The 16,902-nt window shown below is 55.3% G+C and overlaps 1 protein-coding gene across 2 annotated transcripts in view; it reads left to right on the top strand.

Annotated features, from left to right (window-relative positions):
* The window catches only part of CLCN7 (chloride channel, voltage-sensitive 7), a 27,330-nt gene that overhangs the window by 6,032 nt on the left and 4,396 nt on the right, over nucleotides 1-16,902 (top strand). The window contains exons 2-17 of one of the 2 annotated variants that reach the window (XM_008581366.1): nucleotides 3,668-3,739; nucleotides 6,546-6,617; nucleotides 6,752-6,817; nucleotides 7,414-7,546; nucleotides 7,946-8,055; nucleotides 8,889-8,969; nucleotides 10,347-10,409; nucleotides 10,515-10,598; nucleotides 11,363-11,456; nucleotides 11,759-11,823; nucleotides 12,107-12,223; nucleotides 12,740-12,794; nucleotides 13,281-13,341; nucleotides 13,935-14,073; nucleotides 14,850-14,943; nucleotides 16,731-16,900. In XM_008581366.1, coding sequence (XP_008579588.1) covers nucleotides 3,701-3,739; nucleotides 6,546-6,617; nucleotides 6,752-6,817; nucleotides 7,414-7,546; nucleotides 7,946-8,055; nucleotides 8,889-8,969; nucleotides 10,347-10,409; nucleotides 10,515-10,598; nucleotides 11,363-11,456; nucleotides 11,759-11,823; nucleotides 12,107-12,223; nucleotides 12,740-12,794; nucleotides 13,281-13,341; nucleotides 13,935-14,073; nucleotides 14,850-14,943; nucleotides 16,731-16,900 — 1,443 coding nt within the window. In that variant the 5' untranslated portion in view covers nucleotides 3,668-3,700. The remainder of the gene's footprint in view (nucleotides 1-3,667; nucleotides 3,740-6,545; nucleotides 6,618-6,751; nucleotides 6,818-7,413; nucleotides 7,547-7,945; nucleotides 8,056-8,888; nucleotides 8,970-10,346; nucleotides 10,410-10,514; nucleotides 10,599-11,362; nucleotides 11,457-11,758; nucleotides 11,824-12,106; nucleotides 12,224-12,739; nucleotides 12,795-13,280; nucleotides 13,342-13,934; nucleotides 14,074-14,849; nucleotides 14,944-16,730; nucleotides 16,901-16,902) is intronic. The other variant, XM_008581374.1, reaches the window with a different exon arrangement.

Genomic DNA, 16,902 nt, shown 5'->3' with positions numbered 1-16,902 from the left:
TACCATTTATTGAAAAGACTCCTCTTTTCCCATTTAATTGTCTTGGCATCCTTGTTGAAAATCATTTGACTGTAAATGTTAGAGTTTATTTATTTTTATTTATTTATTTATTTTTCCTTTTTGTCTTTTTTCGTGACCGGCAACGGATCGCAACCCTCAGTGTTGCGCCCGCACCTCGCTCAGCCAGTGAGCGGCCGGTCTGTATGTGGGATCCGAACCCTCGGCAGGAGCGCCGCCGCGCTTCCCAAGCGGCGCACTGTAGCAGTGCGCCACCGGGCCAGCCCAGCCACGATCACTCCTACTGATGTTTACCATACACAGAGGAAAGTGCACAGTGGTGCAGGTGGAGGTTGATCATCCACATGTGAACTGCACCTTGGAAATTGCCACTTGTCATGGCGTGAATGGTGGCCCCCAAAGATGTGTCCGCACCCTGACCCCTGGAACCTCAGTAGATGGGACTGAGGTGGAAATTGGGTTTTGGGCAGCATGACCGAGATAAGGTGCAGCCTGGGGTACGGAGGTCCCTAGTCATGATGGGCGTCCTTAGAAGAAGAGAAGTTTGGGTACGTGGTGACAGAGGCAGAGATTAGAGCAGTGTGGCCACAGGCCTAGGAACACCGGGGCTGCCAGAAGCTGGAGATGTAAGGATGGGTCCTCCTGAGGAGCCCCCAGCAGGACTGCAGCCCTGACCACACTTCGGTTGTGGATTTCCAGCCCCAGGACTGTGAGAGAGCACATTTCTGACATTTTAAGCTCCCCCGCTTGTGGCAATTGGTTATCGCAGCCACAGGAGACTAATCAGTGCCCCCAAAGCCCTTGCACTCCTCACTCTTATCACTCTCTGCCCCATGAGAAACCCCTTGTGGCACCAAAGGTTTTACTTGGCTGTAAGCTTTCCGTAGTTGTGTGCGGGATTGGGCCATACACACTCCTTTGTGGCTGCTGCTTTGGCTCAGTATTCTGTGTGCATAGATTTGTCTATGTCTTGTTCAGCAGTGATCTGTTCCTTCCCATTCTGTGTAGTTTCCCACTGTGTGTAGGGCTACCGGTAAAACATAGGATGTCCTGTTAGATTTGAATTTAAGGTAAGCTATGAATAATTTTTAATGTATGTTTCGTGCAGTGTTTGAAATACGCTTATAGTAAAAGTTATTTGTTGTTTGTCTGAAATTCACATATAATGGGACGTCCTGTGTTTTTATTTCCTGGCCCCGGCGACCCTAATATTGGATCTGCCACACACTCTGTGTACATTCTGCTGTGGTGGGCTGTCCCCGGTTTGGGGCAGCGAGGTGGCCTCCTTGTGCGCAGATCCTCAGCAAAGCACCTGGTCCCTCCCGTGTGGCCCTGCAGCTCTTCCTCCCGGCGTGACCACGTTAGAGCAGGAAAGGACCACACCTGGTGCGTGTGCTCAGATGATGCATCCCCTTTCTAAATTTGACAAGGGGAGGCAGACATTGTGACAAAACAGCTCCAACAGGGAGCAGCCTGTTACCCAGAGGGCCCTGCAGTGGCTTTACAATGGAAAGTGCCAGACGAGTTGCATGTGAGTGAAGTGTGTAGCTTGGTCGGGCAAGGGCGCGTCCCCCACTGGATGACAGTGAGGGCAAGGGGTCCCTTCTCATAGGTGAAATGCTTCAGTTCTGTTGCCTCTGTCTGGGGCGCTCATCCCCCTGGAACTCAGGGTTAGAGGTTCCAGACCCAGCTGTAAGGCTGTTTCTGGGCGTGTGTGAGCATGTGTGCACACACCTGTGTATGTGAGAGAGACTGGAGGGTGAGCTGACCAGGGCACCCCTTTCGCCGCTCCCTGGCCTGGTGGTGCCTTCCTCCGTCTCACCCTATTGTTTGTGTTACGGGCGGGTCAGAGCTTGAGGTTCAGCCTGTGGCTGAAACTGGTGGGGGCCTTGAGGATGAGGAACAAGCGTGTGGAGACAGGACTGTCCAGCAGAGGCACTCTCACCAGGGGCCCACTGAGTCGCCCTCCTGCACACACTTGCTCTGGGGCCTCGTTCCCCAAGGCTTAGCTATTTGCCAGATCCTTGGGTGTGTTTGTGTCTTGCAGGTCATTAGAAGGTGGAGATATGGTGGCTCCACTGTGCTGGGCAGGGAGAACATGAGAATCTGTCTTTCCTCTGCTCCCAGCCAGGAGTGTGGCCCAGCTTCAGAGTTGGAGGGTACTAGGAGGCTCCCTGCCCTGCCTGTGTGTCTGTGGGGCTGGCCGTAAAGACCAGTGGTGGGTGCCCATGTCTGCCATCTGCAGTACCAGGCCGTCATCATCCCATGGTGGTGGAGGATGCACAGGGAAAGGTGGGAGCTCCAGGGGCCGTGAGCAGGGAGCAGGCAGGCTCCCAGAGGAGGGCCTGGGCTACCTGGGCTTTCTAGGGAGGGTAGTGGGGCTGGAAAAGGCAAGTTCTAGAAGCTCATTGGGATGGCGGATTAGGGAACCTCTTCTCCTTCAGGGTGCGAGCTCTCCAGAAGAGGCAGGACCCCCACCCCCTCCACCCCGGATTTGTAGAGGCCTCAGATCCAGAACCTTGCTTCTTTGCTCTGGTTTCCTTACCTGTCGGCGATGGTCTTCATCCTGGCCCTGCTGGCACCTGGCGTCGTCTGCTGCTGTTTTGTCACCAAGAAGCACTTGCGGGCCTCTGGATGGGACCACCCTGAGGGAGGGCTGGGTGCAGGGGGAAAGATGGGGGGGGGCATTAGTTCATAGACAAGCACCAGGGGCCAGGATGGCTGCTGCCCAGGGGGTCCACACCAAGGGGAGGGAGGGTGTGTGACAGCCTTGGGATGGCCTGTCAGCTACCGGTGCTGGCCTTGGTTCCCTCCAGCTCTGGTGCTTTCTTTTCCTTGTGAGGCACCCGTTTTCCAATGCAGATATCAGGACCCTAGGCATGTGCCTCCCTCTGCTGAGGAACTAACCCTTTTTGACTTCCCACCCCCCAAAATGTGTGTAAGGATTCAGGAAGTAGTTGAAATTGGGGTAGAACTAATAAAATGTTATCTTGGGATAAAGGAGGTGACGTCACACGTCCCTCTCTCCCCCCACCTGGCCTCCTCCAGACTGTGCTCAGCAGTCCTGGGTCCAGTGAGGAGCTGCCAGCAAGTGGTCTGGGAGCTCAGTGAGTCCCACAAGCGTCACATCAGCCATCGCTGGCTGCTCTGTGCTGCCCTGAGCTGGTGACCTGGTGCTGTCCCTAAGACCCAGTGCCTAAGACCCAGGTGGCTCTGTCCCTACACGGACCATCCAGTTGGAAGGCAGTGTTAACCCAGTTGAAACCAGGAGGGGCACAGGAGACGACTTCATGAAGGTGGTGGGTGGCTGCACAGGGCCTTGGAACTAGTGGAGGCTGGCTAGGGGCCAGGGCTCGGTGACAGGGGATGCTGGCCTGGTTGTGGGGTCCTCTCCAGCTCTTCGTCTTGGTGGGTGGCAGGGCTTCATCTCCAGTCTAGAACAGGAGGATGGCACCTCTGATGTAAGGACAGCTCAGGGCTTTCATTCTGGGGGCTGGTTCTGGGGGTCCTGGTCCTGCTGGCTGTCTCCTCCAACCCTATTCCTGGGCAGGGCAGGGCAGGGCCAGGATGTGTGCACCAGGGAGTGAGAATGTGCAGTGTGCCGCATTCCAATGTCTAAATGCCCTCGTGATTTCTCTTCTGCTTTTAGGCACCTCATTCCGTATCTTTCCGCATTGGGCAGATGAGCAATGTAGAGTTGGACGATGAGCTGCTGGACCCGGTGAGTGATGCAGGCGCTTCCTGCTCCTCCCACGGAGCGGCGTCCTGAAAGACGGCAGAGGATGGCGGGTGGTGGGCAGTGCAGACAGTGTGGCTCCCGAGACTAGGTGTTCAGGGAGGGCTGCTTCAGGGGACATGACCCCTGGGGCCCCATGACTGGTGGCAGCCAGGTGAGCGGAGGGACATGGAGTGTAAGGCCCCAGGCAGGAGGGAGCGTGCGGTGGAAAGGAGGTGCAGGAAGAGCAGGTCAAGACAGCAGTTGCTGTGGGCAGTGAGAGGGACCTCAGATGGGCAGGAGGGGCCTCTGGGGCAGACGAGGACAGGGTTTCAGAGGGTTGGATCCCTTGGGAGGCATGAAGAAGTGGAGATGTCTCTGGACTTTGGAGGGAGTGGGTGCTGGCATCTCCCTAAAGCGATCTCTTCAGCCCCTGTGCCCTGATACCCTCTTTCCGGCAGCTGCCATGGGAACACTTCCTGAGCCCCACCCCCGGCAGAACTGGCATTGTGCGTCCCCCTGGTGGCACCTGGTGGGGGCTCTGCTGTGTGTTTCCTGTGGCTGGTGGCACCGTGTGTGCCGGCAGCCTCTGTCCGTCCGTCCAGAGCAGCATCTCCTCAGACCTGTGCCCACGTTGTATTTTCTTTTCTTTCTTTCCTTTCCTTCTTCATTTCCCTTCACGTGTGCCCATATTTAATTGGTCCCTTGTCTTTCTATAATTCAGTTGCAGGAGATCTTTTTACACGCTAGATGTGTTTCATCGGATGCGTGGTTTGCAGAAACTTTCCCCCATTCAGTGAGTTTTCTTGGCTTGCTTTCCTCTTTCTTGATGGTGTCCTTTGATGCGCAAAAGTTGTTCATTTTGGAGAAATCCAATTCTTCAGGGTTGTTTTTTGGTTTTTTTGGCGGCTGGCCGGTACGGGGATCCAAGCCCTGGACCTCGGTGTTACAACACCGCAATGAGCTAACTCAAGCCCCTGATCTGTTTTTTGTCGTGATTGCTAGCGCTTTTGGTGTCACATAAGACACCACTGCATAGTGATCCAGGTCACAAGGAATTATTCCTTTTCTTCCAAGAGTTTTTAGTTTTGGGTTTTTGATCCATTTTGAGTTAATTTTTGGATATATTTTTAGATATGGCATGAGATAAGGTTCTAACTTCATTCTTTTGCGTGTGGATGTCCAGTTGCACCAGCACCATTTATTGAAAAGACTGTTTTTCCCTCATTTAATTATCTTGACACTGTTGTCAAAAGTCAGTTGACCGTAAATGTTTTGGGTTATTTCTGGACTCTCAGTTCTGTCCCATTCATCTGTCTGACTGTCCTCGTGCTGTCTGCACTGTATGATGACTGCACCTTTGCAGTGAGCTTTGAGATTGGGCAATTTGCATCCTCCAACTTCATTCTTCTTTCTTTTTTTTTTGTCTTTTTTGTGACTGGTAAAGGGATCGCAACCCTTGGCTTGGTGTCGCCCGCACCACACTCAGCCAGTGAGCGCACCGGCCATCTTTATATAGGATCTGAACCCACGGTGGGAGCGCCGCTGCGCTCCCAAGCGCTGCACTCTCCCGAGTGCGCCACGGGGCTGGCCCTCATTCTTCTTTCTGAAGATTGTTTGGGCTATGTAGGGTCCCTTTCATTTCTATGGATTTTAGGATCACCTTGTCAATTTCTTCAAGAAAAGCCAGCTGACGTATAGATAGGGATTGCATTGAATCTTAACAATATTAAGTTTTCTGATTTATGAACACAGTATATCTTTTAGTTTATTTAGTTCTTTAGTTTCTTCCAACAGTTGTTGGTAGTTGTTAGTGTGCAAGTCTCGTACTACTTACATTAAATTTATTTTATTTTATTTTTATTTTATTTTATTTTTTTTGTCCTTTTTGAGACCGGCCGCACCGCGCTCAGCCAGTGAGCACTGTGAGTGCACCGGTCATCCCTATATAGGATCCGAACCCTCGGCCCGTTAAATTTATTTTAGAAGTGAATTTTATTTTCCGTATTTTATTTTGGATGTTATTGTAAATAGAATTGTTTTGTTAATTTTATTTTGGGGTTGTTTATTGTGAATGCATAGAGATACAATTATTTTTGCACGCTTTAACCTTACTAAATGTGTTTATTAATTTCCATAGTTTTTTAGTGTATTTCTCAGGATTTTCTGTGTATGGGATCATGTTATCTGCAAGTAAAGACAGTTTCACTTCTTCCTTTTCAATCTAGATGCCTTTTATTTCTTTTTCTTGTCTAATTACCTTGGCAAGAACCTCCAGTACAGTGCTGCATAGAAGTCATGAGAACAGACAGCCTTGCCTTATTTCTGATGGGGGAAGCATTCAAGTCGTTTCTTACGTTACTGGTGTTAGCTATGGGTTTCCGTAGATGCCCTTTATCAGATGGAGGAAGTGCCCTTTTGCCCTGGTTTGTTGAGTGTATTTGTGATGAAGGGATATTGGATTTTGTCAAGTTACTTTTCCATGTCTGTTGAGGTGACCGTGTGGGTCTTGTCCTTTGTTCTGTTGATTTGGGGATGTTACACCAGCCTTGTGTTCCTGGGATACGTCCAGCTGCGTCATGGTGTTGCCAGGTTTGCTCTGCCCGTTCCTCATTGAGGATCTTCTTTTTTGCAGTTGTAGGGGATGTTGGTCTGTCCTGTTCTTGTCATGTTCTTGTCTGTCTTCGGTGTTGGGATAACACTGGCCTACTGGGATGAGTTGGGCAAGGGTCTGTCCTCTTCTCTTTGTACCTTATGTCGGAATGTCCTGGATTGTCAAGTGTGTGTCTGTCTCTGCCTTTTCTTTCCATAGGAAGTGGACCCTCCCCATCTCTTCCCCAAGGAGATCCCACACAACGAGAAGCTCCTGTCCCTCAAGTATGAGGTGGGCCTCCTACTGTCCACCCCATCCCTGAGGTCCAGGCCTCTGCCCTGCCCCATCCCTTCGTTTCCCACTACACTTGTGTCCAGAGTATCTGGATCAGTAACCGGTGCTGTCCCTGCCATTCTGGTCTGCAGAGCTTGGACTATGACAACAGTGAGAACCAGCTATTCCTGGAGGAGGAGCGGCGGATCAACCACACGGTGAGCTGGGGCTGGGCTGCCCGAGACCCTGCCCCTCGCAGGCGTCCTGTGGTCTTTTATCCATGATGCTGGTCCTCGGGGCCTGGACTCTGCTCTCAGCCACCCTGGTGACTGCAGGGCCTACCTGGCTGCTCTTCTGCCCTGGGTGAGGTGAAGCGTCTGCTCCATCTCCCCCCCCCTCCCCTGTCCCCTCCTCTGTCCCATCCCCTGTTCTCTCTGGTGTGTGTTGGGGGGGGAACCTGGAGCATGTGATGTCCGACCCTGATGCCAGAAACAGTGGTAGAGCATGTCAGGCCGTTGAAACTAGGAGGCTCTTCTTAGAGATGCCAGACGTGGTACCCAAATACCAACAACTGATTGTGAATTTTGGGGAAGCTCAGCTGCTTCCCCCAAGTTGCCACGCAGCCTGAGTTGCTCCATGGTTGCTGAGATGTGGCCAGAGGCCGCCCTTGGTGGAACTTGGGTCCTGAGTGCATTGCCTCATGTGTAGGGGCAACCTTCGGAGGTCTAGGAACATGTGGGTGGCCAGGCCAGGCACTCCGTCACTAGGCATCTGGCCTCCACACCCAGTCCTGACCAGGCCTGTCCCCTCGCAGGCCTTCCGGACAGTGGAGATCAAGCGCTGGGTCATCTGCGCCCTCATCGGGATCCTCACAGGCCTCGTGGCCTGCTTCATTGACATCGTGGTGGAGAACCTGGCGGGCCTGAAGTACAGGCTCATCAAGGATAGCATCCTTGTCTGCGAGGGCACAGTGTGGATGGGGCGGGGGGGGGTGATCAGCAGCATCTGGCGAGGGTCTGGTGGTGCAGAGCAGGCCATGAGGGGATGTTTCCAGCTCCAGCAGGAGAAGCCTCCTAAGCCTGGTGTGTTGATGGTCCATCTGGGAGAGGCCTGGTTGGGGTTGGCCATGTCTGTCATCGAGGACTGTGAGATGTCTCCTGGATATCCACTTGGTGCCCTGCCCTGCCGTGTGCTCTGGGGCGAGCTCCTGTGGGGCAGCCATCAGCGCCTGTGCTGGTCCCCATCTCAGGCTGCTCTGGGCCTGGGAGGCTGGGTCACAGGGGTGCAGGGGGAGGGGTGTATGGGTCCAGATGGCTGAGCTGCCCGTATCCTTGACAAGCACCCAGATATCGACAAGTTCACAGAGAAGGGCGGCCTGTCCTTCTCCCTTCTGCTCTGGGCCACGCTGAACTCTGCCTTTGTGCTTGTTGGTTCTGTGATCGTGGCCTTCATAGAGGTATGGTAGCAGGAGGCCCCCAGGGTGTGTCAGACCCAAGTTGGGCTTGGAAATTCCCAGTGAATAGACAGAGACACTTCCAGTCCATCCACCCATGTGATCTTGTCGGCACTTTCTGCCAGGAGAATCACGTGGTTAGGTTTTGGTAGAATTGTATGATAGGGACATGAAACTGTTCAGTAAAAACAGAAAACACATCTGGGCCTCCTCACCCCCAGACTCCTGGTGGTGCCACCCCCAACCCAACAGCACAGGCCGGTGCCTGCAACCCCCCCACCTTCACCCCACACACATCCCATGCCTCCCCCACATCCCCCCCGACACCACGCCACACCTATATGTGGCAAGATTCACCCTGGGCAGTGGCACCACCAGACACTGGGGTGCTCCAGGTATTCAGGATCTCAGAAGCAGGGCTGACTGCCTAGTGGTCCAGGCACAGGAGGGGGCAGACCAAGGGGATGGGACCCTCCCAGGGTGTCCTTCATCCTGGGGCTTCTCCCAGAAGGCTGCTTTTCCTGTGGGACTTGTCATGGGGTAGAGCAGGTGCAAGAAGGAAGAGGGGGCTTCCAGAGCCTCCTGTCCTGGGTGCAGAGCGGTGGCCCTGTATGTAGGAAGTGCTGGTTTTTTCTTGCTTAGCGTCTGACGAGGGCCCGCTCTGTCCTGCAGTGTCCCCACTGCCCCAGCTCATGTCCCACAAGGTTTGGTCACTCTGTGTTTGGGGTAGGGAGGACTGAGAAGGATTACCCCCAGCCGTGAGGCCCCTCCCTGGGCTCCCTGTGTTTCCTGGGCTGTAGGGTGCCCCACTCAGTGGCATTGCCCTCTCATTTCAGCCGGTTGCCGCTGGCAGTGGGATCCCCCAGATCAAGTGCTTCCTCAACGGGGTCAAGATCCCCCATGTGGTGCGGCTCAAGGTGAGGATTGTGGGGTGAACCCAGGCTGGGCATGAATTGCTTGTCCCTGGGGTCTTTGCTGGTTCAAGAGCAGGTCTTCTGTCCACTTGCACCTGCATGAGCAGCCCTGGCCGTTTGGAGACAGTGCACTGCAGGTGTGCTGACAGCTGTGCAGAGGGGGAGCTTGCACTTTTTCTTGATGGTAGTAACAGAACAGTAGGCACATTGTGATTGCAGCTGCGTAATACAGTCTAACTAAGGATGGTGTGGTCGCTGATATTTCATAACAGAAGTAGTTATGTTAGAGTGGTAGACTTGTGATTGTTCTTCCCTTCAAAGTTTTCCTGAGTCCTGATTATCCTTAATATTATCAACAACATCCTGATTCCGTAGGGGCCAGGGAGTCATGACCACAGCCCTTCCGGTGGCTATTTCTGTCTGTACAGCCTGACACGGGCCAGAGGGCTTTCTCCTGTCCTCATCTGTGGAGCGGGTGGGCAGGGCAGTAGCTGCCCCTGGGGTGCTCCCAGGGCCTGGAATGGGGCTGTGTGGTCACATGCCTGGGACGGGGGGATTCAGCCAGTGATTGTGGGGGAGGCTGTTTCTTTGCTGCACAGCAGAAAACGGTTGACCTGTGTCACCCGTACTGGACTGGATAGAATCTTCTAGAATGTTTTTGCTAAATGTGTTTTGTTCACTGACTCATTGGGGTTGAGAGGCTTCCTTAGTGTCTTTATTTGGCATCAGGCTCTCATCCCCGGTGTCTCCATCCTTCCTGCGGGTTCTGTGCACAGGACGATGCGTGATAAGTTGTGTGGATTTCTGAACCTTGCAGGGCCCAGGTGACAGAGTCACCTCCTGCTTACCCTTGAGTGAATATGGTGGGCTCCGACAGGTGGGGAGTCATCAGTGCCCACCCCCTTCATGGTTCTGGCCTGGCGTGGGGAGGTGGGCAGTAAACACGCATCCAAGATGGGACACGCAGAGGGAATGTGCGGGCAGGGAGTGCCCAAGGAACGGATGTGTCATGAAGCCCTCCATGTGACTGCACTTGCTGTGTGAAGGTTGCAGGAGGACTAGCCATGTGTTAAGCTGGGAGATGGAGGGGCCGCCTGCCTATGGGGGGCTGAGAGCAGAGATGCAGACTGTAGGGCGGGTTCTACAGCTTGTCACTGATTTGGGAAGGAGAGGCCCACCCTGGAGTGTGTGGAGGCTGGAGCCACAGCTGCCTCTCTGACATTTCTTGTGGGGGAGAGAATCGGTGGAAGCCCTCCTCCCCAGGACACCGCTATTGGGCACAGCCCCTACCCTGGGCTACCTTCATAGCACTGTGTCTTCTGTCTGCATCTTGGGTGGAGTCTGCCCTCTAACCATGCCATGCTTTTTCCTGCGTTCCAGACATTGGTGATCAAAGTGTCCGGTGTGATTCTGTCTGTGGTCGGGGGACTGGCTGTGGGAAAGGTAAAAAATCCGTGTGACGTTGTCCCAGCCTGAGTCTGTTTGCCTGTGCCCTGGGAGAGACGCAAGGCTGTGTATCATTGCTGAGAGTAGTTGTTGGGTTTCCAGGAAGGGCCGATGATCCACTCGGGCTCTGTGATCGCAGCTGGGATCTCCCAGGGCAGGTCAACGTCACTGAAACGAGATTTCAAGGTGAGCCCTCTCCACCTGCCACACCCATGGACGACAGATGCCACGGTGCAATAAGCGGCCCTCAGAGAGCTGGGCACAATGCCATGGTGCCAACATCCTCACCAGGACCCAGGGGTGGGGGAGCCCCGTGTTGTGGAGGGACAGCCTGGCCTGCTCCCAGATGGGTGACTCCTTATGTCATGTGTGGCTGTGTGTTCTCCTGTGGAAGGGTCTGTAGTTCTGAGCAGCTCCTCAAAGGGAAAGACACCCTGAGAAGAGGGCAGCTGTGCACAGACAGGTTGTTGGTGTTTATTTCTCAAGATACACTTTGGAAGAATTTTGTCATGTTTCCCCAAAAAGTCAACAGCATTTTGATGGATATTGCTCTGAATTTAAGGACAGTATTTTTACAGTATAGTCTTTTAAAATCAAGAATGAGTTCAGGTTTCTCGTTTATTCAGTTTTCTTTAGGTCTCTCAGTGGGTTTTGGGTTTTTGTATATCTCTTGCACGCATTGTGAAGTTGCTTGCTGGTGGGATGCTTTCTGTTATTTTTTCCTGGTTGTTGGCGTACAGGAGACTTTCAGCCTGCTTTCTCTTGCCGCCATCTAGTTTCCCTCTTCGTGAGTCCAGTAGTCACAGACTTGATTGTGGACAAAGCCCCTGCCCTCCCCCTCCTGTCTCTCGGCCCCTGTCTGGGCAGCCTATGGTCCACCTTATTCTCCGAGGGAAGTAGCTATCTTTGCAGGACCTGCCCACGACCCTGCATGTTTGTTCTGGTTTCAGATCTTTGAGTACTTCCGCAGAGACACAGAGAAGCGGGACTTTGTCTCGGCAGGAGCAGCGGCTGGGGTGTCAGCTGCGTTTGGAGCCCCCGTGGGTGAGGAGGGACCACCCCACTTTCCCTGCTTGTTTGAAGGAATAGTCTTTGTGTTTGCAAACTGAGTCCAGGGAGGGTGTGGGCCCGTGCTGCGGAGCTGCTGGAAAGCGGATTTGGAAGAGGCCAGTGTGCCCAGGCTTGGCCCTCAGGCCTTCCAGGAGGCCTCTCTTCCTGTGGCCTGTTCCCACCAATGGTTTCCATCCAATGCAGTCAGCTCCCTGGGTCTGGGAGCAGGAGTTGGTGGTGGGTGCAGAGTGCCTTGGGACCTGGGGGCCCTTCAGGCCCGGCTACCTGCCTTTTAGGTGGTGTCCTGTTCAGCTTGGAGGAAGGTGCATCCTTCTGGAACCAGTTCCTAACATGGAGGATCGTAAGTGCCTGCTGACAGCTGTCCTTGGCCAGGGCTCCCACGTCCTCACCCCGAGGTCAGGAAGTACTGACAGCACTCGGTGTCCTCACCCGAGCTTCCTGCTGGGCCCAGCTGAAGCACTGAGGGTGCTGCCCAGCTCCCCCTTGGCCACTGCCAGCCTCGGGGGCTCCTAGCTGTGGGACAGGGTGGCCAAGAGCCCCAGGCTCTGCCCACCACCTTCTCTTCTGGCTCGGGTGGGGTCCCCTGCAAAGCGCGGCCTGAGGGCATGGCCTCTCTGCCACAGTTCTTTGCTTCCATGGTCTCCACCTTCACCTTGAACTTCGTCCTGAGCATCTACCACGGGAACGTGTGGGACCTGTCTAGCCCGGGCCTCATCAACTTCGGGAGATTTGACTCAGAGGTAACCCGCCACACAACCCCACCACTTGCTCGCTGCTGCCAGCACCCCGTTCCCTTAAGGCCCAGACCCGGGAGCCTGGTCTTGTGGAAAGTGTTGGCTCTTGACTGTGGAATGGAGCTCCGCTCATGGGCTCCAGGAAAAACGCATGTCCTCCTGCTCCTGCGGGCCAGGCTGCCCGGCAGCCAGTGGCACTCGGGTGTGGGACAGGGCTCAGCAGGCACAGGTGCCGCAGCCCCTTGCTGGTTCAGGCCCCTCTCCCAGGTACTGGGAGATGGGCGGCAGGCACTGGGAGCTGTGCAGAACCCCTGAGAGCCCCCAGGCAAGCCAGGCTGAGAGAAGAGTGAGGTCTGCACAAAACGCAGCATTTCTCCTCTTCCACAGGACCTCTGCCACCCTGCAGGAAAGTGTGGAAGGTTCTGTGTAAGGGCAGGTCTTACATAACGTCCAGTTGAGTTCGAATGGAGGATAGCTATGGACGCTTCTCACCGCCTTTGCTCTTTCTCTCTCTCCGCACAGAAAATGGCTTACACCATCCATGAGATCCCGGTCTTCATCGCCATGGGTGTGGTGGGTAAGGGCCTTCCCCACAGGATGGCCCCAGGAGTTGGAGCATGAGGGGTGGGGGTCAGGGCCTGTGGCCTTCAGATGTGGCTCAGCTCTGAAGTGGCACAGAGGTGAGAAGAGGCCACAGCTAGCCATACAGGGCTGTCTCTCTTGGGTTCTTCCGCGGGCAGTGCACTCACAGGAGGAAACACCAAAACCCAGGCAGGGCCACAAGCCTCGTTTTCTGCTGCTTCCTGTTACTTCTTCGATGGCAAAACCAACCAAGGGGGGTGGATATTTTTTCCTGCAAGAGGCAGGGTGGGCTCCAGCAGCACGAGTGCTCTGTAAAGTGCCATGGAGAATAAGCTCATCCACCCTTTGGCATGCGGTGACATAGAGGAAGCACTGTGACAGCACCCTCCCGGTCGTCCTCCCCCACAAGCCCTCGGGTTCTCCCGTGGCCCCCACCTTCCCTGCCCATGTGACCGACACAAGCCTGCTCTCTTGGTCGTAGGCGGCATCCTGGGAGCCGTCTTCAACGCCTTGAATTACTGGCTGACGATGTTTCGAATCAGGTGAGGAGGAAGCCTTGGCCGTATGGGGCCCTCGGAAGCAGACATGGTCCTGAGCTCTGCACCAGGGCCCAAGCTGGAGGGCCCTTCCCCATGAGCTGCTCAGCAGAGCTGTGCTGGGGTGGCGCGTGGCCTGGGGGAGGGGACCAACAAGCGCAAGGCTGGAGGAAGGTTAGTAGCCCTGAGAGGCGTGAGGGCTTCTCACGTGCAGGAAGAGAATATAAGTCCTGTGTGAACCCAGAATGGGCCCTGGATTTATTGCGGTGGCATCCCTGCACGCTGCACGTGGCTGGCCTTCTAGTATTAGGGGAGTAACGCTGCTTGCTCCTGGACCAGTGTCCACTACTGATGGGGAGCAGGTGTCCTCGAGGAGCTACTGCTGTGAGGTCTTTATCACTGCAGTGCAGAAGATAATCCCAGAACATTCGGGAGTCTGGGCGGATAGCTTATTTAATGTGCCATGTCACCTCCTGATCTGTGTCCTCTGGCGGGCATCTGCAAGTGGCAGATTCAGGTTGCCATGGCCACTGTCCGGGGTGCAGCGATGGAGCTACACGGCCATCCCGCAGCAGGTGCCTCCTAACTCTTGGTTGCAGGTACATCCACCGGCCCTGCCTCCAGGTGATTGAGGCCATGCTGGTGGCTGCTGTCACAGCCACGGTCGCTTTTGTGCTGATCTACTCATCCCGGGATTGCCAGCCCCTGCAGGGGAACTCTATGTCCTACCCACTCCAGGTAGGAGCCCTTGCTCAGGCCCTGCTCATGGCAGGAGAGCTTGGGGGGCAGGGGGTGCTCATGAGTATGGGCCCAAGAGAAACACAAACCTGCATCCACACTGAAACCTGTGCACGACATTCACGGCAGTAGGACTCACAGTAGCCTCCAAGTAGACACTGCCACGTGCCACCGCAGGTGGACAGTGAGTGGAATGTCGGTCATGCAGTGACCTTTATTCTGCCATAGAAAGGCTTGGGGCACCGCACGCTGCAGTGTGGTTGAGCCTCAAAAACATGCTCAGTGACAGAAGCCAGATGCAGAAGACGACACGCTGTGGGATTCTCTTGATATGAAGTGTACAGAACAGGCGAATCTGCAAAGGCAAAAAGTGGATCGGCAACTGTGGGCTGGGAGAGGGTGGAATGGGAGCAACTGCTGAGGGGGGCAGGTGTGAACGAGCTGGTGGAGGGGTGGGCCCGGGCCGTGCAGACCAGCTGTGAGGAGGGGGTGGGGTCAGTGAGCCCAGCCTTACTCTGCCTTAGCCCTGGTACGGGAGCCTTGAGGGGCTGAGGGCGCTGACATCTGACTGCTCACAGTGAGCTCCTGGGTTGCCATTTCCCCCTGGCTCCAAGGACAGACTGCTGTCCAGCCCAAGGGTCCTGTTGGCCAGCCCCTGGCAGGGGTGGGCATGCCTTAGCGAGGCCCTCACAGCTCAGGGCCTGGGCGCTGTGTCCTCCCTACCCTCCGTGGCAGTGGGTCTGCCCCCCAGCATTTCCTCTCCCCCAATTCTGCAGCTCTTCTGTGCAGATGGCGAGTACAACTCCATGGCTGCAGCCTTCTTCAACACCCCAGAGAAGAGCGTGGTGAGCCTCTTCCATGACCCACCAGGTGCGCGCTGCTCAGCACCCTCAGGCTATGGCGTGGGTGACCCCTGCGGGCAGAGGTCACCTCACTGGGCTGGAGGGTCACCTTTGCTTGGGTGGTGGGCACTGGAGGCCAGTACGTCAGGACCCTTTTGTACCTGCTGACAAGTGCCTTCACGTGGGTCCTGGCCAGGCTCCCACGACAACTGCTGCCTCTCCTTCCTGGTGCCGTGGTCCTGGGACCACTTCCATCTGGCCTTCTAGAATAAGTTTTCCTTCTGGGCGCTGCTTGCTGGGTCACTCTTGGTCAGAAAACCCACACCGGGACCCTGGCTCAGCCTCTCCCAGCCACGCTTTTTTTTCATTATGGTAAAACACATGTAACATAAGCATCACCATCTTAGGCATTTTTAAAACCAGCCACCCGTGTTTAATAAGGGTGCAGATTGCTGTGTGGCATTGTGTGCCTCTCACCTCACCCATCTCGGTCCCCAGCAGCCTCCCCTGCCCCACACCCAGAGCAGTGCCGCAGTGCCAGGCCCACGGGGAAGCAGGGTGGTTCTTGTGTCTGTCTCTCAAGCACCTCCCCTGCCTTTTATTGTTCACCACATTTTCCATCATGACCTGGCTGGAGACCATTGAGGTTGTTTCTAATTGTTTCCTGTCACAAATAGGCCACCAGGAGCTTCCCAGTCCATAGGTCTGTGTGTGTGTGAGGAATTAGTTGACAAAATTTAACAGAAATCCTTTTAAATGCAAGGTGGCACTGGCCCCAGATCCCTTCTTAAGCAGCTCTGACCCCCTGGGCAGCACCAGGCATCTTGTGTGTTCTTGGTTCCAGCATTTGATTGTTTCTTGTGTCAGGTGGTCACTTGGTTGGAGTGGTGGCCGATAGCCTTACATACACCACCACCTCCCTTGAGCCCTGGGATCTGTGCCTTGGTGCTGTTTGCACACAGACAGGTGGTGACTCCCCTTGGCCCCAAGGTCACCGTCCTACTGGCCACAGAAGACCCTCTCCCTGTTAGCTTTCTTTCTCTGGCTTCTTGTCCACAAATCCCACCTCTCAGCACATTTCTTGGGAAGAGCAAGCCTCTTAGGAATTGGCATTCAACCTATGGGAGCTGCGGTGGCCAGGCTGCCCTCCACCTTTCCCACATGCGGCATCTTCATGTCCCTGCAGCCCCAGGGCCCCAGCAGGATGTGTCTCAGATGCCTCTTTACCTGCCTAGTTTTCCCTAGGGCCACAGGGACTAGCCTCTGAAGCCCAACCCGTGCTCAGACATGGGGCAAGGCACCTTCTAACTCAGTTGGTTTGAGGTCAGATGGGCAGTGAGCCAAGCCGCCCAAGTAGGGAGGCTAGTTGCTGCCTGCAAGGTGAGCCAGGATGGGGTACCCTTGCCCTGGACCAGGCTAGCACTGTGCTCGATGGGGCTAGTGATTATTCTGGAGGGTGTGGAAACATTAGTGAAACGGGGCAATCCCAGCCCCTGTCCCACCAGGAAGACGCTTCCTGGGGCGGGGATGCAGTTCACACCCCTGCATGCAGTCCCCGCCCAGTTCCTGCCCCGGCCAGTGCGTGAGATTGCAGCATCAGGTTGCCCTGCACAGCTTCCTTCCCAGCTTCCCCGTCTGGCCCTTGCATCCCTTCCTGTTCCTGGTGAGACTGAGGACGCAGAGCTTGTGGGGGACCACCAGGGGCTCAGGGAGCCTGGCTGCCAGGTGTGGCCACAAGGGCCACAAGGGGGCAGCCGGGGGACAGCCCTGCCTGAGTCTGTGTGGGAGGCCCCATCAGTCCCTCCTCTCTCCCAGGCTCCTACAACCCCATGACCCTTGGCCTGTTCACCCTGGTCTACTTCTTCCTGGCCTGCTGGACCTATGGGCTCACGGTGTCTGCTGGAGTATTCATCCCGTCCCTGCTGATCGGGGCCGCCTGGGGCCGGCTTTTCGGCATCTCCCTGTCCTACCTCACGGGAGCGGCAGT

The sequence above is a fragment of the Galeopterus variegatus genome, unplaced genomic scaffold (genome assembly GCF_000696425.1).
Source record: "Galeopterus variegatus unplaced genomic scaffold, G_variegatus-3.0.2 Scaffold92, whole genome shotgun sequence".
NCBI lineage: Eukaryota > Metazoa > Chordata > Mammalia > Dermoptera > Cynocephalidae > Galeopterus > Galeopterus variegatus.
The sequence above is the reverse complement of the archived record's forward strand: the minus strand, read 5'-3'. Positions and strand labels throughout refer to the sequence as shown.